Raw genomic sequence first — 27790 nt, 5'->3', positions numbered from 1 at the left:
TGTATTACTTGTTTGAACATCATGAGGAGGAAACAGCCAAATGTTTTTTCTTCATGCCTGTTTAAGGAATTTACCGTTTGACGCATGCGCACTACAACTGCTTTGTGACACTCTTTTAGTGGTCAATGGCCAGCGCATGCGCAGACAACGCACACAGCCGAGGATCGAGTTTCTGTGAAAGTGAAAGTGAAAGTTTAATTGCACTTGTTTAGCACGTTCCTGGTGTTACAAAAGAGCTGGAAATTCACAGAGAATACCGAGATCATCAGCTGAGAAGGTAAGTGAACTACTGCAAAATAAAACCATTCATATTAGATGTGGAGAAATCTCGCATGTTACATTTACTCAATGTAAAGGTATGATTGTATGATATTCTTACAATAAACAAACCAGAAAAGGCGTTGTCTTATTTGTTCTGAGGAATTAAATCACAACTCTCTGCTTCCACTTTCAATTGCCCAGGTGCAAAACAAAAGTTGACAAATAAAATATTTGTTTGTCATATAACCGTCAGTACTGAACTCATATGAATCTTTCATATTCATTGATATACAGTAGCGGATGCTTTCAGACTAAGCTAAATGTAATACGTTTAATTTTTATAGGAGCTTTTAAAAAACAATGTCAACTATTATTTGTACAGGGAATATATCTAAACCTAAGTTCAGACCAAGCAATGGAACCAAGTGTGAAAATACGCTTACTTTATGAGTGTTAGTTACTGAAACTGTTTTATGACATTGTGTCTGACCTCTCATTGTGACTTCACCGGTCTGCTCATATTCTGTGTTTAGAATGGATTCAGTGGGAGTGAATGTGATTGAAACTGCAGCTCTGGGGAGACCCTTCCAGCTGGGCATGTTGTACGACTGCAGGAAAGATGCTTTAATACCAGGTACTAGAATACAAATAAAACACTTTGACAGTGAACAACACAATAACTGACCCGGCTATCTCAGACAATGTGATGTAGTGCAACCAAGTGCAGCAGCAGTTTTATTGAGAAAATAAGTGGATAATCAGACTAAAATATTCTCCAGAGAACAGGGGTAACAACAACATAACACTGAGACTTGATACCACACATTACACATTTAAGAAAGGACAAGGCATTAAACTAACAGAAGGGGTAAAAATACAAAGAAAGATGAAATAAAAGTGACAATTATTAAGATGGAAACAGGAAACAGTGAACAAGGAAAACAAGAACACTTCAAAATGAAATCAGACAAATATATATATATATATATATATATATAAATAAATAAAAGAGAACGTTTCTGGATCCATGACAAATGACATTGATTACCTTTATTACTTGGTAATAAAGTAATGGTTTTTAATCACAGATATGTTGTTTGTAGTTATTCTGAACATCTTCTCCAGAACTCTGATGTGGAATACAGACAGACATAGAGGGATCATTGACACTGTTATTAAATAAATACACAGTTTATTCCTTACAAAAGCATTCTAAAGTGCTAATTTGGTACTCAAGAAAATGTTCTTATTATTAGAACAATTGAAAATTCAGAAATCACAATACAGTGGGTTTTTTCCCCATTTGCTGAGATACTGAGTTCTTACAAGTTGATTTACACTTGCAAGTCAAATTTTTGGTTTTAAAAATAGGCAATAAACACATTTCTCCTGAAATTCTATTTTCTTTTAAAGTCTATTTTTTTTAGAGAGATGAAGGTTATTCCAAGCATTACTGTTTTGAAAAAAGAATCTCTAACCAGGATAGAGAGTGAAGTGGATGGCCAGATGCACAACAAAAATACAAAATCACAGTCTCTAGTTTGAGAAACAGACTCCTCACAAGTCCTAAACTAGCAGCTTCTAAATACCAAAGACCTGCATTGCTGCAAGGTTTCTGTTTGTCCAAGTTTCTATTTAAATTTATTTAAATAGAAAGAGCCATTTATAACATTCTAAATGTCTCTAAATGTGCATTGTGACTGAAACACATTAACATTTCAGGTTTATTCTCATTCACGGATGTCCAAGTATTTTGGCAATTAAGTGAACATACTGTACAAAACTAATATAATGCAATATCATAGAGGAGGAAATTTATCCTGTATGATATTGCAGCAATTATCCAGATATGGAATGAGATTATTAAGCTAACTGTTATCAACTCCTACATGCCAATTGAATAAAATATGCAAAAATAAACATTTCACGCAGTGATTAGTGAGAGATATGATTGATTCAAACACTAAAAGTGGTTGTTCTGTATATGTATTATTGTATTACAGTTGTAATAACGTCATAATAAACATTATGGTTATTTAACATATTGAGATATTATTATTAAGTAAATTGTAGCATGTGTTTACATTATGTTTTGTGATTTCTCATACCTTCTTAATATAACATCCATCCCTTAGATATTATTAATAAAACACAGGAACTTGTTACGTGGGCATATTTTGCCCCCATATTTTGAATTTCAGGGATATTTTTGTCAATTTAGGTGGAATATTTGCCCAGAGTCCCCATTAATTTCCGACACTATTGGCATTGTATCTTTCTAAGGTATTTAAAAGTTTGTTTTAGACATATAGTAGCAAGTAAACAAGATATCCCCACATACACTATATTGCCAAAAGTATTCACTCACCCATCCAAATAATTGAATTCAGGTGTTCCTATCACTTCCATGGCCACAGGTGTATAAAATGAAGCACCTAGGCATGCAGACTGCTTCTACAAACATTTGTGAAAGAATGGGCCGCTCTCAGGAGCTCAGTGAATTCCAGCGTGGTACTGTGATAGGATGCCACCTGTGCAACAAGTCCAGTCGTGAAATTTCCTCGCTACTAAATATTCCACAGTCAACTGTCAGTGGTATTATAACAAAGTGGAAGCAATTGGGAATGACAGCAACTCAGCCACGAAGTGGTAGGCCACGTAAAATGACAGAGCGGGGTCAGCGGATGCTGAGGTGCATAGTGCGCAGAGGTTGCCAACTTTCTGCAGAGTCAATCACTACAGACCTCCGAAGTTCATGTGGCCTTCAGATTAGCTCAAGAACAGTGCGTAGAGAGCTTCATGGAATGGGTTTCCATGGCCGAGCAGCTGCATCCAAGCCATACATCACCAAGTGCAATGCAAAGCATCGGATGCAGTGGTGTAAAGCACGCCGCCACTGGACTCTAGAGCAGTGGAGACGCGTTCTCTGGAGTGACGAATCACGCTTCTCCATCTGGCAATCTGATGGACGAGTCTGGGTTTGGCGGTTGCCAGGAGAACAGTACTTGTCTGACTGCATTGTGCCAACTGTGAAGTTTGGTGGAGGGGGGATTATGGTGTGGGGTTGTTTTTCAGGAGCTGGGCTTGGCCCCTTAGTTCCAGTGAAAGGAACTCTGAATGCTTCAGCATACCAAGAGATTTTGGACAATTCCATGCTCCCAACTTTGTGGGAACAGTTTGGGGATGGCCTCTTCCTGTTCCAACATGACTGCGCACCAGTGCACAAAGCAAGGTCCATAAAGACATGGATGAGCGAGTTTGGTGTGGAAGAACTTGACTGGCCTGCACAGAGTCCTGACCTCAACCCGATAGAGCACCTTTGGGATGAATTAGAGCGAAGACTGCGAGCCAGGCCTTCTCGTCCAACATCAGTGTCTGACCTCACAAATGCGCTTCTGGAAGAATGGTAAAAAATTCCTAAACCTTGTGGAAAGCCTTCCCAGAAGAGTTGAAGCTGTTATAGCTGCAAAGGGTGGGCCGACGTCATATTAAACCCTATGGATTAAGAATGGGATGTCACTTAAATTCATATGCATCTAAAGGATGATGAGCGAATATTTTTGGCAATATAGTGTATATGTCAAACTATTGTGTTAATGTTTGACACAGTTAAAACATTGCCTAACTTAAAAACAAGCGAAGTTTGATCAGTGGTTAAACGTGTTCAGATGGTTTCCTCGTACCTGAATGAATGGCTCCTTTCCAGAATAAAATGAAATGTGCAGAAAATCACAGTATTACAGTTCTTGTATAGTGACAGGGCAGAAAGTCTTGAAGAAGCGAGAAAAGAGAGGACACCAGCAGCAGTTTATGAGAGCTGCTGTGCTCATGATACTGTACCCTGTGGGCTCCCGTCATGCTGCGCACAGTGCGTTTTAGTTTATAAACAGATTTAGTGCTTATAACTTGCCGATTTCTTCTTCCCAAAAATTCTGAAATACACTATATTGCCAAAAGTATTCGCTCACCCATCCAAATAATTGAATTCAGGTGTTCCAATCACTTCCATGGCCACAGGTGTATAAAATGAAGCACCTAGGCATGCAGACTGCTTCTACAAACATTTGTGAAACAATGGGCCGCTCTCAGGAGCTCAGTGAATTCCAGCGTGGTACTGTGATAGGATGCCACCTGTGCAACAAGTCCAGTCGTGAAATTTCCTCGCTACTAAATATTACACAGTCAACTGTCAGTGGTATTATAACAAAGTGGAAGCAATTGGGAATGACAGCAACTCAGCCACAAAGTGGTAGGCCACGTAAAATGACAGAGCGGGGTCAGCAGATGCTGAGGCGCATAGTGCGCAGAGGTCGCCAACTTTCTGCAGAGTCAATCGCTACAGACCTCCAAAGTTCATGTGGCCTTCAGATTAGCTCAAGAACAGTGCGTAGAGAGCTTCATGGAATGGGTTTCCATGGCCGAGCAGCTGCATCCAAGCCATACATCACCAAGGGCAATGCAAAGCATCGGATGCAGTGGTGTAAAGCACTCCGCCACTGGACTCTAGAGCAGTGGAGACGCGTTCCCTGGAGTGACGAATCACGCTTCTCCATCTGGCAATCTGATGGACGAGTCTGGGTTTGGCGGTTGCCAGGAGAACGGTATTTGTCTGACTGCATTGTGCCAAATGTGAAGTTTGGTGGAGGGGGGATTATGGTGTGGGGTTGTTTTTCAGGAGCTGGGCTTGGCCCCTTAGTTCCAGTGAAAGGAACTCTGAATACTTCAGCATACCAAGAGATTTTGGACAATTCCATGCTCCCAACTTTGTGGGAACAGTTTGGGGATGGCCCCTTCCTGTTCCAACATGACTGCGCACCAGTGCACAAAGCAAGGTCCATAAAGACATGGATGAGCGAGTTTGGTGTGGAAGAACTTGACTGGCCAGCACAGAGTCCTGACCTCAACCCAACAGAGCACCTTTGGGATGAATTAGAGCGAAGACTGCGAGCCAGGCCTTCTCGTCCAACATCAGTGTCTGACCTCACAAATGCGCTTCTGGAAGAATGGTCAAAAATTCCCATAAACACACTCCTAAACCTTGTGGAAAGCCTTCCCAGAAGAGTTGAAGCTGTTATAGCTGCAAAGGGTGGGCTGACGTCATATTAAACCCTATGGATTAAGAATGGGATGTCACTGAAGTTCATATGCGTCTAAAGGCAGATGAGCGAATACTTTTGGCAATATAGTGTATGATGTATTTTTTTGTACTTTGTAATTGTGGTGAAAAATAAATGTAGTGAAGTTGAATACTAATTTTTAATCAACTCAAGTAAATATACTATTATTTATTTATCCTTAAAAAAGTAGAAAAATGTGAAAAATGTACTCAAGTATTGTAACGAGAGTAGCTGTAATTCGTTACTTTACACCTCTGCCATTCACAATACATCACGTACTCAGATTTACATTTATCTTTATTTGTTGTTTAATTTGGTTTTACATCCATTTGCTGTTTCTTTGTTCTCCATCTCTAATTATACAGCTAGTTTATTATTGTTATTATTATTATTATTATTATTATTATTAAAATATTATTATTTTATAGAATTATTACCGTATCTTAATATTCATACACATGAAATTCATACACATTTTTAAAACAGACCAGTGTTATGCCAAAATCTGACTCCCCGCCAGATTCTGACTCCCTGCTTCCTGATTGGATCTTATCCCTAAGGCCCACCCCTACACCAACCCCTAACCTCATTGGTACCTACCCCTAATGTCCATCCATACACCTACCGCTAAAGGCCCAGATATACTTCTTTTTTGCATGTTCCGGATCGCTTTGCGCCTGGTCGAACACGTTGCCTTTGTGAGTATACTCTTCTGACTGTGAACAAATAGGAACGCGTTTGAAGCATGCGCACTACAACTGCTTTGTGACACTCTTTTAGTAGTCAAAGCGCAGACAACGCACACAGCCGAGGATCGTGTGTGCAAGTCAAGAAAATCTAGGCGACGCGTGGTCAAGCTGCATGACTGTGCTGATGATGCAGTTTGTGTCCACATATTGTGCACGGAGCATTTTGCAACACGCACACCAAAAGTATACTTTGGCCTTAAATATACGGATACTGGGGCTGGATGTAGGCATGGCCCAAACGTGAGTCTTGCCCACCCAATCAAACATTTGAGAAACACTGTTTTAAATACACTATTAAATATTTTTTCCGATCTGTGCATTGCTTAAAAGCTATTTGGGGGCGGGCTGTGTGTTGCTAACATTGAGGATGGGCTGTAGACCGTCCAACCAATCACAAAATAGCAATACTATACCAAGAATAAAATTGTCAGGGCCCACTTCAATCTTATATATACAGGTGCATCTCAATAAATTAGAATGTTGTGGAAAAGTTCATTTATTTCAGTAATTCAACTCAAATTGTGAAACTCATGTATTAAATAAATTCAATGCACACAGACTGAAGTAGTTTAAGTCTTTGGTTCTTTTAATTGTGATGATTTTGGCTCACATTTAACAAAAACCCACCAATTCACTATCTCAACAAATTAGAATACATCATAAGACCAATAAAAAAAAAACATTTTTAGTGAATTGTTGGCCTTCTGGAAAGTATGTTTATTTACTGTATATGTACTCAATACTTGGTAGGGGCTCTTTTTGCTTTAATTACTGCCTCAATTCGGCGTGGCATGGAGGTGATCAGTTTGTGGCACTGCTGAGGTGGTATGGAAGCCCAGGTTTCTTTGACAGTGGCCTTCAGCTCATCTGCATTTTTTGGTCTCTTGTTTCTCATTTTCCTCTTGACAATACCCCATAGATTCTCTATGGGGTTCAGGTCTGGTGAGTTTGCTGGCCAGTCAAGCACACCAACACCATGGTCATTTAACCAACTTTTGGTGCTTTTGGCAGTGTGGGCAGGTGCCAAATCCTGCTGGAAAATGAAATCAGCATCTTTAAAAAGCTGGTCAGCAGAAGGAAGCATGAAGTGCTCCAAAATTTCTTGGTAAACGGGTGCAGTGACTTTGGTTTTCAAAAAACACAATGGACCAACACCAGCAGATGACATTGCACCCCAAATCATCACAGACTGTGGAAACTTAACACTGGACTTCAAGCAACTTGGGCTATGAGCTTCTCCACCCTTCCTCCAGACTCTAGGACCTTGGTTTCCAAATGAAATACAAAACTTGCTCTCATCTGAAAAGAGGACTTTGGACCACTGGGCAACAGTCCAGTTCTTCTTCTCCTTAGCCCAGGTAAGACGCCTCTGACGTTGTCTGTGGTTCAGGAGTGGCTTAACAAGAGGAATACGACAATTGTAGCCAAATTCCTTGACACGTCTGTGTGTGGTGGCTCTTGATGCCTTGACCCCAGCCTCAGTCCATTCCTTGTGAAGTTCACCCAAATTCTTGAATCGATTTTGCTTGACAATCCTCATAAGGCAGTTCTCTCAGTTGGTTGTGCATCTTTTTCTTCCACACTTTTTCCTTCCACTCAACTTTCTGTTAACATGCTTGGATACAGCACTCTGTGAACAGCCAGCTTCTTTGGCAATGAATGTTTGTGGCTTACCCTCCTTGTGAAGGGTGTCAATGATTGTCTTCTGGACAACTGTCAGATCAGCAGTCTTCCCCATGATTGTGTAGCCTAGTGAACCAAACTGAGAGACCATTTTGAAGGCTCAGGAAACCTTTGCAGGTGTTTTGAGTTGATTAGCTGATTGGCATGTCACCATATTCTAATTTTTTGAGATAGTGAATTGGTGGGTTTTTGTTAAATGTGAGCCAAAATCATCACAATTAAAAGAACCAAAGACTTAAACTACTTCAGTCTGTGTGCATTGAATTTATTTAATACACGAGTTTCACAATTTGAGTTGAATTACTGAAATAAATGAACTTTTCCACGACATTCTAATTTATTGAGATGCACCTGTAAAGCTTATCAATTTATTTATTTCAATATATTTTTAATATGGGCAATAAGTGTAAAATATAGTTATATTGGGCCTTATGATCTTAAGAATTATGCCATGTTATGCCAATTAAATACATTAAATTAGTAGTCTGAGTAAACCCCCCCCCCCATCAATGCCCACATATGATATCGCCCAGCCCACCCTAGCATAGCTGGCAGGAGCCGGGCCTGATGGATACTTTTGAAGGATTATGTGTATTTTAATTATTTCTAGTCTTTAATAATCTCTACATTACAGCTGTATCTGTATAATTACTGTGTCTGTAAAGGTGTGAACCAAATGGGCCATAAATAAAGATCGATGGCAGATCGATCAGTGCATACCTACTTTTGATGTAGACTGTTAATAAGCATGCACTTATTTTTATTTATTTTTTAAATACATTAGCTGCTGAAAGTAAAAAAATATAAAATAAATTAAAAATCCCTATTACAGGAATCACATTGTGGAATCAAGAAAAGCTGCAGCAGAGTATACAGACTCGTCCCCAAATTATTACAGATTTCAAAGTCACAGCTTCAGACTCCATCGAGGAAAAATCAAACTTACTGAACATTGGTGGCTCTCTGAAATTGAGTATTTTAGGAGGACTCATCAATGTTTCAGGATCAGCCAAATATCTCAATGACACCAAGAAGTCTTTCAATCAACAGAGACTGACCTTACATTATCATTCAACCAGCAAGTTTGAGGAACTCACCATGAATCATTTGGCACCTGAAAATATAGTTCACCATCAGGTGTTGGATAATGACACGGCCACACATGTGGTGACAGCTGTGCTGTATGGAGCAGATGCATGCTTTGTGTTTGATCGAGAAGTTTCATCAGAAGAGGACAAAACAACAGTAAAAGGAGAAGCAAATGTTGCCTTCGAGAAGCTAAAATTCATTTCTGTAGATGTAAATGTAAATCTAAAGATGAATGACGCTCAGAAGAATGCAGTCCAAAAATTCAGTTGCATATTTTATGGTGACTTCCAGTTATCGTCTAATCCGACCTCTTTTGAAGATGCTTTGAAGGTTTTCGTTGATCTTCCGAAACTTCTGGGAGAAAACAGAGAACTTGCAGTTCCAGTGAGAGTTTGGCTTTTTCCTTTGGACAAATTGCTCTCAAAAACTGTCAAACTTCAAAAAGAAATCAGCATGAATCTAATCACAAACACAGAATCAGTATACGAGAGTTTAATTACAGCTGAGATGAAATGCAATGATCTTCTGAAAGACTCACCTGCTGAAGCCTTCACAGCTTTTCATGATAAAATACAAGACATGAAGCAAAACTGTTCCAACTACAAGCTGAGACTCATGAAGAAACTGGGCTCGTTGTTGCCAAACATCCGTGGAGACATGATACAGGACACAGCTCTGACCGATCTTCTAAAAGACCATAATAAATCTCCATTCAGAGGACGTGATCTTGAACAATGGCTGAAAGAGAGAGAGAAAGAGTCTGACATCATTAAAACATTGCTCAGACAACTCAACGATTCTGGAGCAAAAGTAGAAAACAATCTAGATAAAATCTTGATGGATCTAGAAGTGGAAAATGTGGTCAGTTACACGTTCACATCATTGAACTGGTCAGATGAGCTTCTTCATAATCAAATGACCTACCTGAGTCCTTCAACAAATGAGGATACAACTGATTCGAAGCAAAAGTCTTGGCTCACTTCTGACATCAAAAATACCATGAGGAACAACCTGAAGATATTCAAGAGCTTGACTGACTCAAAAGATCGTAAACCAGCTAAATTTATCGTTTCATCAAAGGAAATGAAGAATAATCCAGGTTCCTGCATTCTTCTGTATGAAAATGGATATGATGAAGCTGTTTGCTTTAGTCCTCCATCACAACCAGCCTGTCCAGTCACTGAAGAGGTCAAAGCTCACCGTGTGGTTTTGAAGGTGTCTTCATCATGTCCTGCTACAGTCGAGCGCAGATTACTGTACAAAATGAAGCATGAGAAAGACTGGACATCTCAACCTGTGCTGAAGGACCAACATACAGTTACTGTGACTGATCTGAGAGCAGGAACTGAGTACCAGATGAAATGTGCAGCAGTGGGGAAACTCAACTACACCATTGAATCTGATGTCATCAGAGTCATCACTGAGGTATGATGATCAGTCATTAAATATCAGCTCAAGAAAAATATTTTATTAATGATTTAATAGAAATATTGAGCAGATTACATTAAGTAATATCTAACCTATCCTCTTAGTTATTATAATTTGCCTTTTTCATTCTAAATCTCAGGAAAGGAACAGACGGTTTATGGGTGAGTCATAATTTGTTTTCCTATTTGTCAATTTTGCTCATTACAGTAGCGACCACAGCAGTGCGCAGTGAAACTTCGTGGAGCATTTACTTTGAAGGGCCGTGAAGAAGCAGCACTTGTGAAATATGCCGTTCATAAACAAACTGATTGAACTGGTACACCTTGTTCATGAATGAGGATCTACTAACTGACTAAAGGGAGGGGGGCATATCGTTCCTTTACTTTCGCATCAGCATTCAAGTAAATTTTCGTCAAGGAGAGAAAGGGGAAGAAGTGTTTTTCAGTGTAGGGCTGAACGAACAGCCTGCTGTGCTGAGTGCATGTAATCAGTGTACCATATTAAACATTCTTAGCATGCATAAGTCTCACTGGTTGCAAGGAGGTTCAGTGTTCATTACACACTAATTCTATTTTGTGTCCCGAGTGGCAGATGTGCTCCGAGTTCGGTGCGGTGTGTTGACATGTGCCGAGTGTAATATTTAAAGCACTCCCGATTAAAGGGATAGTTCACCCAAAAATTTAAATTCTCTCATGATTTACTCACCCTCATGCCATCCCAGGTGTGTATGACTTCCTTTCGTCTGCTTTCTTCTCACTTCCTTTCACTTTCCCCATTCTTCTGTTTTTGGTGGTTCACAGTCTTAATGCATATCACCCACTACTGGGCTGAGAGGAGAATGATAAAAATGACTTTTTGATCTGTTTCTCACCCACACCTATCATATCGTGTCTAAACACATCGATTTAACCAATGAAGTCATATGGATTACTTTAATGCTCCCTTTATCTGGTTTTTGGAGCTTCAAAATTTTGGCATGCATTCACTTGTATTGTATGGACCTACAGAGCTGAAATATTCTCTTAAACATTAATTTGTTCTACAGAAGAAAGTCATACACATCTGAGATTCCAAGAGGGTGAGAATTCTCATTTTTGGGCGAATTATCCCTTTAACTGCAGATTTGCATAATTCCACCTTGATAAGGACGGGCTCGGAACCAAAAGCTGGATGCAAAACAGTCTTTATTGACAGCAAACAAACAGAGGCAGAGGTAAGGCAGGGTAAATCACACAGCAGAGGAGGATGTAAATTGTCCACTGGGATCCTCACGGAAAAAAGCTGGGAACCCAGACCGGTCCTCTCGGCTCGGGAGGAGAAAATAGCTGTCCGGTAGATCTGCCAGCAAACCGGCGAGTCTGAGGGAGGAAGGAGGCACAAACAGGGCTGGCAGGGAGAGAGAGAGAGGTTATCCAGATGTCTGCTAATTAATAGAGCGAGGAGGAAGAGTGAAGGATTGACCAAACTGACAAACATTGAGAGGAAAAGGCAAGCAGATATACACTGGCGGCCAAAAGTTTGAAATAATGTACAGATTTTGCCGTTTCGGAAGGAAATTGGTACTTTTTTTCACCAAAGTGGCATTCAATTGATCACAAAGTCTAGTCAGGACATTACTGATGTAAAAAAACAGCACCATCACTATTTGAAAAAAGTCATTTGATCAAATCTAGCCCTTGTGTAGTTTAACATTCTGTATACTCCCCTTGTCCTAAGGGTCAAAAATGACCCACCTTCACCAAACCCCTAAAATAAAGCAGCTTAATTGAATTTTAAACCCCAAATCTATTTTGCATGAAGAAACAACCATTCATCACAAACTTTGTGAATATGTGGGTTTTACCTCTTCACAGTGCAGAAAGACTCCATTTAATCAGTGAACGCCACTCGTTTTTATTACAACACACCTTTCATAATTGTTTTCTTTACTAAAGTAGAGGTTTATTATTATTATTATTGCTAAAGGTACTGCATAGGTGTAACCATTAATTGTTTAGCAAGAGATAGCACTTTTATAGCCTAAGAAAGTAGCAGAAATGTGCAGAAAGTAGTTTTGAATGCATTTTATTGAAGGGAAACAATAACAGTCTTGAACTTTTTTGGAAACATAGTGATATATTCTTATATACTGTACAATGAGGAATTCAACTACAAAATACTAGTCTTCTCCCATTTTTCGAACCATTGCCCCCACCCACAAGGTGTATAAACAACAACAATAAATAAGAATAAAATAAGATAATAGATACAAAACAAAAACGTGAAGAACATAAATCAATCAACCCTAATTAGCACATGTAGGACAGTATGCAAGTGTGTGCACATGGACTTTGCAGATGTATTTCTCACATGTGCAGCACATAGTATTTGTTTTACAGTCTTTCTTTGAGGGGCAGGATTGGCATCTCCTCCTCTTGCCTGCCCCATCCGCAGCCTCAGGTGGATCTGCAGAGGATGCTGTGCAGGGGAGGCGCTCCCTTCTTTGAATGTGTGGGGTTACAAGTGCCTTTCCCAGCTGCTCCAGGAACACCCTCCTCTTGTTCCGCTTATCAGGCATCCAGGTAGGGTTGATCTTGTTCCATATCATGAAGGCATTGTATGAGGACACATCAATGATGTTATGGAAGATGACCAGGGGCCAGCGGGCAGTCATCCTCCTGCAGCTGTAAGTTCCAATAACCTTGTCCAGGTTGTCCACGCCTCCTTTGTTGTGGTTGTAGTCCAGGATGATGGCTGGCTTCCTGTCCTCACAATCACTGATCTCAGCCTTTTTGTGCAGTGTGCTCAGGAGGACCACATTCTTGTCCCTCTTTGGAAGGTAAGAAACTAGAGTGGTGGTGGGGGTGAAGGCAAACTTTGATGAGAAGGCCTCTCTCCCCCTTGTTGCGAGGAGTGCAGGGGGGAGCTCAGGCTTGTGCTTTCTAACTGTGCCAACCATGGTGATCTTCCTCTTCAGGAGCTGCTGGCTGAGTTCATAAGAGGTGAAGAAATTGTCACACATGACATTGTGCCCCCTCTGTCCATCTGTCACATCAAGCACAACCCGCATCCCCTGGTTCTTCTCCGGGCCTCCACTGGTCAGCTTCCCTGTGTAGACTTCCAAGCGTAGCTGGATTGTGCATCACAGGCCACCCATATCTTGATGCCATACTTTGCTGGCTAGCTGGGCATATACTGCCGGAAAGGACAGCGACCTTTTGACAAAAGAGATTACTATCAGTAATTAGTATCAGTGTCACAGAAAACAATCACATAAATCAATGATATAACAGCAATACATAATAAAATTAACAGTGAAAATCACTTACATTACAGATATGAAAATAAAAATGTACCTCTGAATGGAACCAGTTGCTCATCCACTGTTACTTCAGGCCCAGGGTTGTAGAGGTATGGCAGACGCTCCACCCACTTCTCCCAGACCTCTCTTATGGCCGCCAGTTTGTCTCTTGCAGGTCTTGACTCACGGTTATCAAATCATAGCATTCTTGAGAAAGTGTGAAAGACTTTCAGTGGCATTGTGGCACGGAAAATCGCCCTTCCACTGTCTGCATCCCAGAGACTACATGTAGCCTCGCCTCGGGACCTATACACACCCGCCATGATTAGCAGCCCTATGTAGGCACACAGGTCAATCTCATCCATCCTTTTCCAGTTATCTCCATATTTATGGAAACCCTCCAAATTTGTCATCTCTAGGATTATTTTTTCAATGGCTGGTGTGATGAACATGTAGAATGTTGAGGTGATGTCCTGGGCATGGGTACTGCATGTCTTGTGGGCCCTGGGGTCATCCTTATGACATTTTGTGCTGCCATCCTACCCTGGTTGTCATATGGTGACAAGGACCATGTTATTTTGCTATTCTTTGACAAAAATGTCTCTCTTTCAGCTTGGGGGATTTCTTCTTCATCTGAAGATGATGCATCATGCTCTGGGTTGTATTCTTCCCCATCTTCTTCTTCAGATGCCGCCTCCTCTTCTAAATCATTGTTCTCTTGTTCCTCCTGGACATCTGAAAAAAATCAGATCTACGACCTGTTGGGCACTCATGGATCTACGACCTGTTGTGCACTCATGGCTTCAGCAAAGAGAGAACTGGGGGTACTGTCATTTGCAGTACCTTTATAGCCTCTGACTGCATTCCCCATTAGTAAACAATGCTTTCAAGAAATGTTTATTTTGTCTGAAATTTAGTTTATTTTGTCTGAAATTGTTTTTTTTTTTGTCTGTGAACTTGAGTCATGTTTGGGGTCATGGAGGGGAGATGCTGCACATGCACAAGAAAGTTTTAGTTTTGTTTGAGTTCAATCAGTAGCACACATAATCTCAATTTCTCATTGTGTGTGTGTGTGTGTGTGTCTTTGTGGTGTGTAAATTATTTTAAAAATGCTGGGTCAAAAATGACCCTAAGACAATCTTTGTACCCTGGTGGTGTACAGCTTTCATGGAAATATGAACAAAGGCAATGTTTCACTTTTTCTAATGTTGGGGTCACTCGAGGAAAAGTCATCAAATTTCAAGTTGAAAAAAAAAATTTAGCTGGTTTTCTCTGCTGGTAAACATAGTGGCGGGTCATTTTTGACCGTTAAGACAACACAAGGGCTAGACAGGCCCCATTTCCAGCAGCCATCACTCCAACACCTTATCCTTGAGTAATCATGCTAAATTGATAATCTGGGACTAGAAAATCACTTGCCATTATAATCAAACACAGCTGAAAGCTATTTGGTTCTTTAAATGAAGCTTAACATAGTCTTTGTGTTTGTTGTACATGAAACACCAGTTTCATGTACAACAGTAAAGAGAAGTCTCTTATGGGAAGAATTGCAAAGAAAAAGACACTTTTGAAACAGAAAAACAAAAAGAAAAGGTTGGAGTGGGCAAAGAAACAGACACTGGACAACAGATAATTGGAAAAGAGTGTTAGGAATCTTAACCCCATTGAGCTTTTGTGGGATCAGCTAGACTGCAAGGTGCGTGAGAAGTGCCCGACAAGACAGTCACATCTATGGCAAGTGCTACAGGAAGCGTGGGGTGAAATGTCACCCAAGTATCTGGACAAACTGACAGCTAGAATGCCAAAGATCTGCAAAGCCATCATTGCTGCACATGGAGGATTTTTTGAGGAGAACTCTTTGTGTTTAAGAAGTTCTGAACATTTCTCAAATTGTAATTTTTCACGTTATTAATGTCCTGACTATACATTGTGATCAGTTGAATGCCACTTTGGTGAATAAAAGTGCCAATTTCTTTCCATAAGAGCAAAATCTGTACATTATTCTAAACTTGTGTAGACAGAGCCAATGAGCAACAGATGTGAGTAAATGATAGTGGTGCCGGCACAAGTAATTATCTCAACGAGGTAATCACCCACACAGGATTGTGCGGCAACTGTCAAACTAAAAGACAACACAAGTGGGGAGGAAAATATAAAATGACACATTCACGAAGTGACCGATTCGGCAGCATTCTCTGGGGCCAAAAAGGAAAATATAACTAACCTAAAAACAAGAAATAAAACACAAATTAAATTAACCTAACTTCACTAACAAAAACAAAGCAAACAATATGAAATAAACAGGGCAGGTCACCCCAACAAACTTAACTGCTTTGAATTAAACACTATTACTGAGAAGTACAAATGCAAGTTCTAGGTGTTGGGCTGGTGGGGAGCTTGGAGAAATGCAACCGGCACAAAGTCACAACAACTCCCATCTGACAAGCAGATTTTATAAGGTGCACAATCAGGAACAGTCAATCCCCATTGTTAAGGTGGAGCAACTAATTTGAGAATTGACAGCACCTGAAACAGACACGCAGAGCAAAAACCAAAACAAAACCACACACAGACAGAGTTTTTGCCACGTGGAATGTTAGAACGCTCACTGCGGAGGAGAGGCTGCCACTCCTCTGTCGGGAGCTGGACCAGTACCGCCTGGATCTCTGTAGTATTCAGGAGGTCCGGTGGACAAGCTCTGGCTCCTGCCACCATGAGGGGTGGACAGTCCTCTACTTGGGGCAGGAGACTGCCAAACAACAGGGAGTGGCTCTTCTTCTGAACAAAAGAATGAAGGGGGCGTGGGAGCATGGCAGTGAGGTGTGGGAAGCTGTAAGCCCCAGGATATTTTGGGCTCACCTTCCCATCAACCAGAGGTGAGGAGTGGTGGTCATGGTTACTTATGCCCCCACTGAAGACGAACATCTGTGGAGGGATGCAGGCAAGGCCGATGAGTCAGATGCCTTCTATGACCTCCTGTCACAGGTGCTAGCTAAAGTGGCCCCTTGGGATAGAGTCATCTTGTTGGGTGACTTCAATGCCCGAGCTGGCCAGGATGCTGGCACCTGGTCTGGAGTGATTGGAAGGCACGGGCCAGATCAGCTCAGTAACAATGGCAGGAGACAACGGCAGGAGGCTGCTAGATTTTTGTGCAGCCCATGGGCTTGTAATTACCAACACGCTGTTCCTGCATCGGCGCATCCGCACTACATCATGGATGCTTGCTGGGTCCAAGAAAGAACATCTGCTGGACTACATAGTGATGGAACAGCAGTTGCGGGCACATGTCCTTGACACCAGGACCTACCTTGGAGCTGATCTGACCACTGACCATCGACTTGTCATCTGTAAGATGAGCCTGCCAATCTTCCACTTCGGTGGTGGGTGTACACCCAGGTCCCCATTCAAACCCTTAGTGGCATGGTCTCAGCTAGCTGATGAAAGTTGCAAGCGAGATTTCATCATCGTTTGCGGCTGGGTTTTTCATCGTCCCCCAATCCTCCAGATGTCGAGGGGAAATGGGCGAGGTTTAGGACTGTGGCTCATACAGCTGCAATGGCTGCTTTGGGTACACGGTCCAGACCTCCCCAGAGACCCTGGCTGACAGAGGAGGTGTTAAAGCTGGCTGAGGAAAAGCGACAGGCCCACTCTCATCAGTTACAGCATCCCACGTCGGAGAATGAGGAGGCTTACATCAGCCTTCGCTCGGAGGTTCGGAGAGCCGTGAGGCGCTGAAAGGATGGGTGGTGGTCGCGGGCTGCTGAGGAGATGGAGTCTGCCTCAGCGGCCCGTGATCACAAAGCGCACTTTAATTACATCAAAAAAGTAACTGCAGCACCACACCTATTGCCATCATTAGGGGAAAGAACGGTGATCCAATCTCCAACCCCCAGGAACAGGTTTGCAGATTTGCTGAGCATTTCTGTGAGGTCCTGGGGGAGGGAAAATCCCTCAGCCAGGAAAACAACGTGGGACAAAGGGGGGATGACCCTGCCGAGGCTGTGGTGCCTCAAATATTGGAGGAAGAAGTCACCCCCTGTGAGTAGTTGGCTGAGGTGCCATCTGTTGAGGAAGTACTGAAGGCGATCCAGAGTCTGAGACCGGGAAAGGCACCGGGCAGAGTTGTTCTCCCAGGCGAAATGCTGAGGGAGGGTGGTGTTTGTGCACAGACTGCCCTACATGACATCATAACAACAGTCTGGACCACTGGACGGGTTCCGAAGGATTGGAAGGATGCCCCCTCTTTAAGAAAGGGGACCACACAGACTGTAACAACTACAGGGTCATCTCACTCCTCAGTATGCCGGGAAAGGTCCTGGCAAGGATTATTCAATATCACCTCACTAGGCATGCTGAGGAGAGGCTTGCGGAGCCCCAATGCGGTTTTAGGAAAGGGCGGTCCTGCACAGATGCCATATTTTCTGTCCATCTGCTACAACAGAGGTGTAGGGAATTCCAATAAGACCTACATCTCTGCTTTGTTGACCTGGTCAAGACCTATGATACCATCAGTAGGCCTGGGCTCTGGGTTGTTCTTCGTGCTTTCGGAGTCCCTGACCCTCTGCTCACGATCATTAAGGACCTTCATGATGGTGAGCGGGCCCAGGTAAAACTACATGGCTGGGAGTCAGAGCCATTCCCTGTACACCTTGGGGTGCGATAGGGATGTCCTCTTGCTCCCACGTTATTTAACATCTATTTTGACCACGTAGTTTGTGAAGCCTTCAATAGCTATACTGGAGGAATTTTTATCTGGTACATATACAGTGGGAGGCTGATCGATGCCCAGGTGCAGTCAAGGGATGGCTCCCTATTGCTCAACCATGTTATGTATGCCGATGATCTGGTAATTGCTGCTCACTCGGAGTTGGGGGTGCTGCTGCTGAACCTGGAGCTTGCCACTAAGAGGTGGGGCCTTACCATCAGCCCCACCAAAACTAAGCACCTGCCTGGGTATTTTGTACCATCGGACACGCCACCCCACAAACTCCCACTTGGTGATAGAGCAGTTGTGGAGAGAGTGGAGAGTTTCCCATACCTGGGCAGTGTGCTCATGACTGGCTCTGGTTTAGCAGCGGAGGTCTCACTTCGCATCAGTTGGGCGACATTATCTTCTCATCGGTTGTGTAACGCTGTGTGTAAGCTACCTGGTCTGTTGCTCCGCACAAAGCTTCAGGTCTTCTTGGCCTTGGTCGTTCCCGCCCTTCTCTACGCTTGCGAAATGTGGACCCTGTTAATGGAACATTGTTGCCGGTTAGAAACATTTAGGCTGACCTGTCTACGATCCATCCTGGGTTTAACCAGTCTGGATTGTGTGAGGAGCTCACAAATCCTTGAAAGATCTGGACAAAGACCCATCTGTGAGCAGCCTTGGGCCATGTAGCCCGCATGCCCAGCCACCGCATGCCTAAACAGCTTTTATATTATTTAAATAAATAATATAAAATAATTTTTTACAAGTTCAGGTAGAATCCTATTAGTATCCCGGATTTTTCAAAGATCATACATTTATCATTTTTAATTTGAGTATTTAAAATATGTATATATACACTGTATACACTCACCGGCCATTTTATTAGGTACACTTGTACATCTACTTATTCATGTGATTATCTAATCATCCAATCATGTGGCAGCAGTGCAGTGCATAAAATTATGCAGATATGGGTCAGGAGCTTCAGTTAATGTTCACATCAACCATCAGAATGGGGAAAAATATGATCTCAGTGATTTGGACCGTGGCATGATTGTTGGTGACAGAAAGGCTGGTTTGAGTATTTCTGTAACTGCTGATCTCCTGGGATATCAGCTACATCTCCTGGGATATCTAAGTTACAATTTAAATCATTGGTAATTAGAATAGAGTTACATTCAAAAGGTATTTTGATTACTGAAAAGATTACTTTGCATTTTATTGTCAATTTGTTTCATTTAATATTTAGTCCTTTCAGATGGAAAACATTTATACATATAAATGATGCGATCCAAAGTGCATTTGAACAGCAGTGAAACACTTTCTTATGATGTGTTACATTCATACGAGCAGACAGAGAAGTACGTTTGAAGTAAGTTTGGAGCAGAAGAAATAGAAATAAACCTTGTGTAAATTGTCGGCTTTATGCTAAGCTAAAATGCTATTTCTAGCCATTTTACATGCACACGTTAGCAGACACGATCATATTTTTTATCAAGAAAATTCACGTTGGATCATAATTTCTTTTTTTTTTTTTTTTTTCCTAGTAAGACCTTTGATATTAGGGCAAAAATCGTATTCTTGATAATAATTTTTGTATTGTTTTCCTGTAAAAATATCTAAAAAAAAATCCTTAAAATAAGATCAATTTGATTTATCTTGTTTTTAGAAACAACACTGCATAAGATATTTATGTTTTTCAGAGAATGTATTTTTAACATGTGTATTTTGTCTTACTGTACTGGCAGAGTTTTTATAGTCAAAACATGTGAAAAAATCTACCAGTGCTGAAGAAGTAATCCAAAGTATTTAGAATACGTTACTGACCTTGAGTAATCTAATGGAATACATTACAAATTACATTTTACAGCATGTATTCTGTAATCTGTAGTGGAATACATTTCAAAAGTAACCCTCCCAACCCTGATTAAGATATGACATCATATACATGTTCCACTTCTTGAAATGTCTATGTTAATGTATCACACGATTCACACGTGATTCTCATGTATTTATTTATAATCTAAACCTGAGTGCGATGTTAAATTAATGACCTATAGTGATTTAACGTCAGAGCCCGTCTATCCGTCTCTTAAAGTTGACCACTTTTATATCCACATCAGCGATTAAGGTAATTAACTGGTTAAGACTTTATTATGAAAACAAGTTAAAATGCTTCATATAGTTTTTATCTATCAGGAATATTCCTCCTTATGTAAAACAAAGAAACTGAAACAACTTCTTCTTTAAACTGGGCTAAATTTGATCTTGAACTCTGGTAAGGTGCTATATAAATGTTACATTATTATAATTATTATTATTATTTATCTAAATAATGGAGTCCTATCGTAAGAATTCCTGATAGATTTACGGGACTTTTACCTGTTTGTAGGCTATATTGATTTTATTTTTATTTCTTTTAATGTTTGAATTTGTATTTATTATTCACTGTAAAATGTGTGCTTGACATTTAATATTTTCTTTGACACCTCCTGCCTTCAGAATAATGTTGTTATACATGAACAGACAAACAAAAATACTATTTCATGCAGATATCAATATCTGAAATATCAGGAGAAACCATAAAATATTCCACAGTTAATATAGTCTACAAATTCAGCTTCATCTGGTAAGAAAAAAAAATGAAATTGTATTTTTAAAAATAATAATTGTATAATAATAATAATTATTATTAGGCTATTATTATGAAAAGCCATATTTTATTAATAGAATTGATAAATGTAAGAGTAACACTTAAAAATGGGCATTTCATTTTGTTTTGACGCACTTCCGGTTTAAGCCCCGCCCACATACATTCTATCTGAATACAGAGACAGATACAGATAGACAAACGGTGAAAATAAAGAGGCCGGAGTTCATATTTTATCATCCAAATTAATTTATTTCAGTGTATTTCTGCCATCACAAACTGCATTTGATGCAACGGACAGAAGTTATAGGTCAACGAATCAGAATCATTACAAACAATTCATCCAGTAATCTTTAAGATGTTGGTGGAATAGGGGCATTAGACAATGATTGGGTGTGCCAGGCCCACATGTGGCTATGCCAGTGCTTTGTACTAATATAAAGTATTGAAATGTTTATTTTGTTATTTTTAAATGCCATTAAAAAGACAACCAATGACTGACTAACCAAAAATAACTGAACAGAAACGATAAATAAATGCTCATGACAATGAACATCACACAGGTGATTGTTGTAGCTCTCTGACAAAGAATCATATAATAATAATAATTTCTCTTTTTTAAGGATACTCTGGGCTGATAAATGGAAAAAGCAGCAGCCTAAATTCGGTTCTGCAAACTTTCTACATGACAAAGGAATTCAGGGAACACTTGGAGAGGTAAAGAAATAACTTTCACCAATTACAGTCCACATTGTTGTGACAACATCAAATAATGTCTATTAAATTAATCATTTAATGTCTTGTTTAGAGTGGAAATAAGAGATGACACTGGAAAAATCCCCACTGAAGTGTTGAAGACATTGTTCAGTAAACTAGATAAAGAACAAGGTCCAGTCTCAACAACTGACATCAGAAAAGTCTTTGACAGTGAGACAGGTTTGTCTTATAAAGACTTTTGTCCAAGTTTCCCAGCAGGTAATTATTATTATTATTATTATTATTTATGTTTAATTTTTTGTTTTATGTTGCTTCCCATAAAAGGAAATCGTTTGGATTACTCACAACAGTGTCTACATTGGATACTCAGGAAGACTGAATCGTCTGAGGTAGGCTGAATGATTTCGACAAAAAAAATTAAGTAATTGTGATTACTTAAAAAAAGTGATTGCGATTTCAGAAAAAATTAAGAAAAAATGTTTTTTAAGTGATTCCGTTTTACCAAAATTGAATCATGTTTTGTTAATACTGTAGAAGAAAGAGTGATTACACTTGAGTCCTCTTAAAAAGAACCTGTTATTTTATTTAATTAAATTGCAGCCCTCAATTTTTGCATTTAAAACAAGTTTTTTTATGGATATATTTACTATATTAAATACCATACATACAATTTTCTGTCCTTTTTATCAAACTACTTTGTTTTAATGTTTAACCAGAAATTCTTTATTTTTTTTTTAAACTCTTTTATTTTGTAAAAAATGGCAGATTGTCACATTTGTGGCGTTCCCGGTCAAAAATGACCGGCCCATTTAAATGTACTGTAGTGTTTTATAAATGATGTTCATATGATGAATCTATAAAACTTTACTATAAGTTTGTTTAACATGAACTAACAGTGAACAATACTTGAACTTTTATTAGTCTTGGTTAGTTGTTTATTTATAAATATATCTATAGATTTTTAATATTAAAACTTTTATACCTTATAAATTAATAACAGATCATCATCAACATGAACTAACAATAAACAACAGTATATTTTTAAATCAACATTAACCAAGATTAATAAATGCTTAAAAAATGTATTGTTCATGGTAAGTTCTCCATAACTCCCCACCCCAAACATTAAGGGGGTTAAACTACAATAATATGGGTAAATTAAATTTTAAACTTTTAATATGACTATAATAGGAAAGTATTATGAGCTCTGCAATTAAAACATAAATATCCTGTAAGTCATTAATGAAGTCTGTTTCTTGTCACTTTCTAGATTTTTACAACCATTCATCAGAAATCCACTAAATGTTTGCAATGCAACAGAATTGAAGCATGTACAAACAAAATTGTTTACATCTTACTAGACCCACAAGACTCTCAGGATTTGGTGAGTAGATCTTTCAGTTTAGTTCAGTTCTATAATCATTTCTACATATTCTCAGCAGGGCTCATTCATGGGGTCAGATTTTAGACATACAGAATAATAGTTACCATGAATATACCTGTATTTTCATTATGATTACATACATCAGTCAAAGATTTGCATTGCAAGCTAAGTAAGGGATAATGTACAGTCAGCCGGCTGTTATTGCAAAATAAACCCAGACAGGGTGATCAGGACCCCGACACGAAGCAGAGACTCTTGTATCATCCTAAACGAGTTTATTTTGCTATAACAACCGGCTGACTGTACATTATCTTGCTTATTACATGGGTATTAACCAAATAAAGAAATACATGGAGATTAATTATTGATTTGCATTGAAATTATGTAATTATGTGAAAGGCAATAAATTGTTGAACAGCTGAAATCCACCTCTGGTTTTCGTTGGAGTTCTGTTGGTGTTTATTTTATGAAAATGACCATCTAACTGCTCATTATCCAGCCTATTACAAGACTAGATGCTAAACAAGTAAATAAATGAACATGAAAGTTTAATGTTAATTTGAGAGATCGCACAGTGATACGAGAAACAGGAAAGATGGCTCGTAGTACCCGGATGAACGGTCTGATACGTGGACGTGCGGTTGTTACTGAGAAATATCAGACCACTAGATGGCGCCATTGAACAATCAGAATCAAGTATTCCAGAGACCCATGTAATAAATATGATTAGTTTGCTAAATAAACATGATTTTAACAGAGCTGAATATCAGACAAAAACATTTTCCACCAGAGCAACTTTATTTTCATGCTTGTTTCTCAGATGAAAAAACTGTTCCATTTATCATTATTTTCTCCAATGATAATTTAGGAAGATACTTTACAGGAATATATTCATCAAATGACAGATTCCTCACAGGGATTCTGTGATCATTGTAAAAAAACTACAAACATGGAAAGGGCAAGTATCTTTTCAATAAATAGCATCTATTTTCTGTTAAACAGATTTTTTTGGTGTTGAATGTTTAACTTTTGAAATTCAATATATAAATGTAATAAAGATTTGAATAAATAATCCTCAAATAGAGTAATTATACTGCTTATTAATGCAAACATACTGTACAAATTACAGTCTGTTTCTTCTTGCAGCATTTGGCTCTAAATGTCTGATGTTTTAACACACATTTCTTCAATGATTTAACTCAATGATTTAAATTATGAATATATTATGGACTAAACTATCATTCTCTCATCAGACAACAAACAAGATCCAGTTTCCAAAAATACTGATTCTACGGTTGAAGAGATTTAAAAATGAAAATTTGTTCTCATTTTTTTTTTGGAAACGTGACACAAGAAATGACAATGAGGTGATCATTCGTCCACAGATCAAGGTAATTTAATAATAAATGAAGTGTGTTGCACTGGGTGATTTTTATTTACTCAATATGACACTTTCTCAGATTATTCTTGTTTATATTTTTCAGCTCATTTCACATATAAAACATTTTTTTTTTTTTTGTGATATTTGTCAGTCAGTGATTTTAATAAAGTTGATGCATACAATAAAAACAGATCTGATCTGTATAATTAAATCTGTATAATATTAATGTGTAATTGGCATAATAAAAGTGATCCTTCCATTACAGGTTTCCTCTCATGAGTATGAACTCTATGCCATAATAAATCATTATGGAACAAAAGATTCTGGATATTGTAATGCAGACATCAAATGTGAAAATCATCAATGGCATCGATTTGATGAAAGCCACGTGTCTGAGGTATACATATACAGTATTTATACATATATTTATTTATACATTTGAGCGTGTTGATTTAATTTATAGATATAGTAACATTTTATATTTTTGGAAATGTTTTCTTGACAGAGCTTTCTCAACGTGCTTTCACAAAGAAACGAGAGCTTCAAACACAGGTACAGTTAAACTTCATACACATCTGTATTTGTGATTTTGTGCACAATATTATTAGTTACTATGAGATCATCTTAAACTTCATTGTTTTTTAAAGTGCAGTTTTCTTCTCAGGTCTTCAACTGCCTATATACTCATGTACAGGCGCATTGAATAAATAAAATAAAACTTTATGTTGAGGTGAGTCATTAAAAACTTCATGATAATTTGCAGTGTTATTTCAGAATCTCATTTACAGTTTTATGCTCTTATGTATTGTGTTGTTTTTTATACTCTTCATTTTTATTGACTGATATCAAATGTCAGTAATTTCAGGAAGAGTTTCAGTTCTTGTGATTATTTTTATTTGTTTAGAACAAGGCAAATATGTTCAGTTGTGGATCAGTTTCACAAATAAATTTACTACAGATGCTTTTATTACATACTCAGTTTTAACTTTCATTTCATCTTTTAATATTATTATTGAGACTTTGTGCTTTTAATTTAGTCTGAAAACAGCCCATTGAAGTACAGCATATGAAAGGAAGAGATTCTTCTATTTTATTCTATAGTTTCTGTCTTTAATTATAATGTTTCCTGAAATAAATCAATATTGTGTCATCACGCTATAATTCTGTATATTTGGTCTTCATAAATTGTTGAATTGTGGCTGAATGATTAAACAACAGTAAATCAATAAACAACAAATAAATCAAGAGTTTGAGCATTTGGGAATGTTTTATAACAAGGTTAGAATAGTTTTTCATATTAAAATGTATTTTGTTCAATGTATCATGATCACAAATCGCCGTTATTGCCTCTGTGTCTGCAGGTCTGAACATCACGTGTAATGTGAGAAAAATGGACAAAGAGTCCTGAAAGAGGAGCTCAACAGCACAAACACTTAAAGGAATAGTCAAGAAAAAAGGAAATGATGTCATCAATTACTCACCCTCATGTTGTTCTAAACCTTTATGACCGTCTTTGTTCTGTGGAACACAAAAGAGATGTTTAGCAGAATGTTCATGTTGCCATGTAGTGATTTAGATTATCTTTAGATTTATTCATTTACCAGATGATTTTATCCCAATAGAAATATCATCAATATCACACTGCCAACTCCAATGGTATCTAGAGTTACCTTGACAAAAGCATCAATCTTTGAAAAGCTGTCCATATTCTACACACCCACATATATATTCTGTACTGTAACATGCAGAAACATTGTTTCTTGTTTGGCAGACAAATTATCAGCAGTTTAAACATTAAGAGAAAAATATGTGAATGTAATTGACTAAAATCCTGCAAAATTATTTACATTAAAAATCTGACATGATGAGAGAATATGATTGTGAATGAGTCAATGAGAGTAACAATATCAGACTGTAACTGATCAACACAAGTTATAAATATGTTATTAATGCACCAAATATGCTCTATTCTAAAGAATACTGCAATATGTATTAGACTGTGTTTTTGAATCCTTTTCGAACATGTTAGCTAATTTTTCCATAGAATCGGTCATGGAAATTCCTACATCTTCATGTGGAGGACCACCTGTGACAAAACAAGAAAAGCATCTTCAAATCTGTCCATCACCTTTAATTTTTAATGTAATTGTGTGAAGAATCAATACTTAAAGATGTCTCAAACTTATCACAATAAAGTTTGAATTTACATTGTAATGTAGGAGAAACTGGGGCTAGTTGTCACACTTTTTAACTTCAGTGCATATTTCTCAGGCTTAGTTTGGAAAGTCGTTTTCTGTATAGAGTTAACACTTAAAGTTGAAGTGTGTCATTTTTCAGTGTTAAAATACTTTATTAAATACCAGCTTAATATGCAGAGATACAGTCACTATAAGACATTCATAATTTCACCTAAAACGGGAAACACTGCGTCTCAAATAATGAGTTTTGGGGTGGGACTATCTGTTTGGACAACCAATGGAAGACTGGGAAGTTTTTTAAAATCTCTTTGAATACAGTGATTATTTTTGCATTTCTGTTTGGTGACGTTAGTGGTGCAAAAATGACTTTAATTTCTTGCTTCAAAAAAGCTGTTGAGCTTTTCCAGCATTACAGTCCAGACAAAAATGATACAGTTTACTGTATGTCCTACAGTGGGGCATGTTGTCAGAAAAATGCAAACAATAAAATAATGATGAAGTAAAAAATAATTCTTAAACAAAAAAATGTAAAAAATATCAAACCATTGTTTGTGCTAACACAACTTGTTCCCTATCTGTCACTCACTCGACGTTGTGTCGATGTAGTGACACTAGGGGTCACTCTTGGGAGCCCCAAACACCTCTGCTTTTTTTTAAAAAGGCCAATGAGAATTGGCGAGTGGAATTTGCATGCCACTCCCCTGGACATACGGGTATAAAAGGAGCTGGTATGCAACCACTCATTCAGATTTTCTCTTCGGAGCCGAGCGGTTCTATTCATTGAGCTGAATTCATCCGCCGAGTTCATTCACCTCGTCTGCTGGATCTTACGGCACATTTCAGCGGCTTCTCCCCCTCTGCTCTGTGGTTTGCAGAGAATGCCCCTGGGCGCTTCGGCAGAACATTTAAAAGAGTAATTTCTAAAAGAGTATATTTTCTTTCTGAAAGAGCGGGACACACGGAACGTCTTTTTAAAGATGCCTTTCCGTTTGTGTGTTATTCCTGGTTGCGGTCGTTATCTCTCCGCTTCTGATGGCCACGATCGCTGTCTTACGTGTCTGGGCACTGCCCATGAGGAGACATCGTTCATGGATGAGTCATGTCCTCATTGCGAGAACATGACCATGGCAACGTAGCGGCTCCCCGCACCGTTCCTTCTA

The 27790-nt window shown here is 38.9% G+C and overlaps 1 protein-coding gene across 1 annotated transcript; it reads left to right on the top strand.

Moving 5' to 3' along the window:
* Positions 1 to 163: 163 nt before the first annotated feature.
* LOC127437106 (cytolytic toxin-alpha-like) lies at positions 164 to 26657 on the top strand. The gene is made up of 14 exons (XM_051691780.1): positions 164 to 277; positions 795 to 895; positions 8643 to 10324; positions 10467 to 10488; positions 21574 to 21667; positions 21759 to 21886; positions 21992 to 22056; positions 22938 to 23051; positions 23920 to 24009; positions 24305 to 24442; positions 24698 to 24829; positions 24938 to 24984; positions 25097 to 25162; positions 25794 to 26657. The coding sequence occupies exons 2-13, from the start codon at positions 796 to 798 to the stop codon at positions 25137 to 25139; spliced, it is 2655 nt and encodes an 884-aa protein (XP_051547740.1). The 5' UTR covers positions 164 to 277; position 795; the 3' UTR covers positions 25140 to 25162; positions 25794 to 26657.
* Positions 26658 to 27790: the final 1133 nt, after the last annotated feature.

This window comes from Myxocyprinus asiaticus, chromosome 48, assembly GCF_019703515.2.
Source record: "Myxocyprinus asiaticus isolate MX2 ecotype Aquarium Trade chromosome 48, UBuf_Myxa_2, whole genome shotgun sequence".
Lineage (NCBI taxonomy): Eukaryota > Metazoa > Chordata > Actinopteri > Cypriniformes > Catostomidae > Myxocyprinus > Myxocyprinus asiaticus.
The sequence above is the reverse complement of the archived record's forward strand: the minus strand, read 5'-3'. Positions and strand labels throughout refer to the sequence as shown.

What these genes read in the sequence shown, in the direction of transcription:
- LOC127437106 (XM_051691780.1), top strand. Translation starts at nt 796, where the DNA reads ATGGATTCAGTGGGAGTGAATGTGATTGAAACTGCAGCTCTGGGGAGA. An exon ending in GAAAGATGCTTTAATACCAG is followed by an intron (nt 896 to 8,642) that starts GTACTAGAATAC and finishes TCCCTATTACAG; the next exon opens with GAATCACATTGTGGAATCAA. An exon ending in TCATTCGTCCACAGATCAAG is followed by an intron (nt 24,443 to 24,697) that starts GTAATTTAATAA and finishes CTTCCATTACAG; the next exon opens with GTTTCCTCTCATGAGTATGA.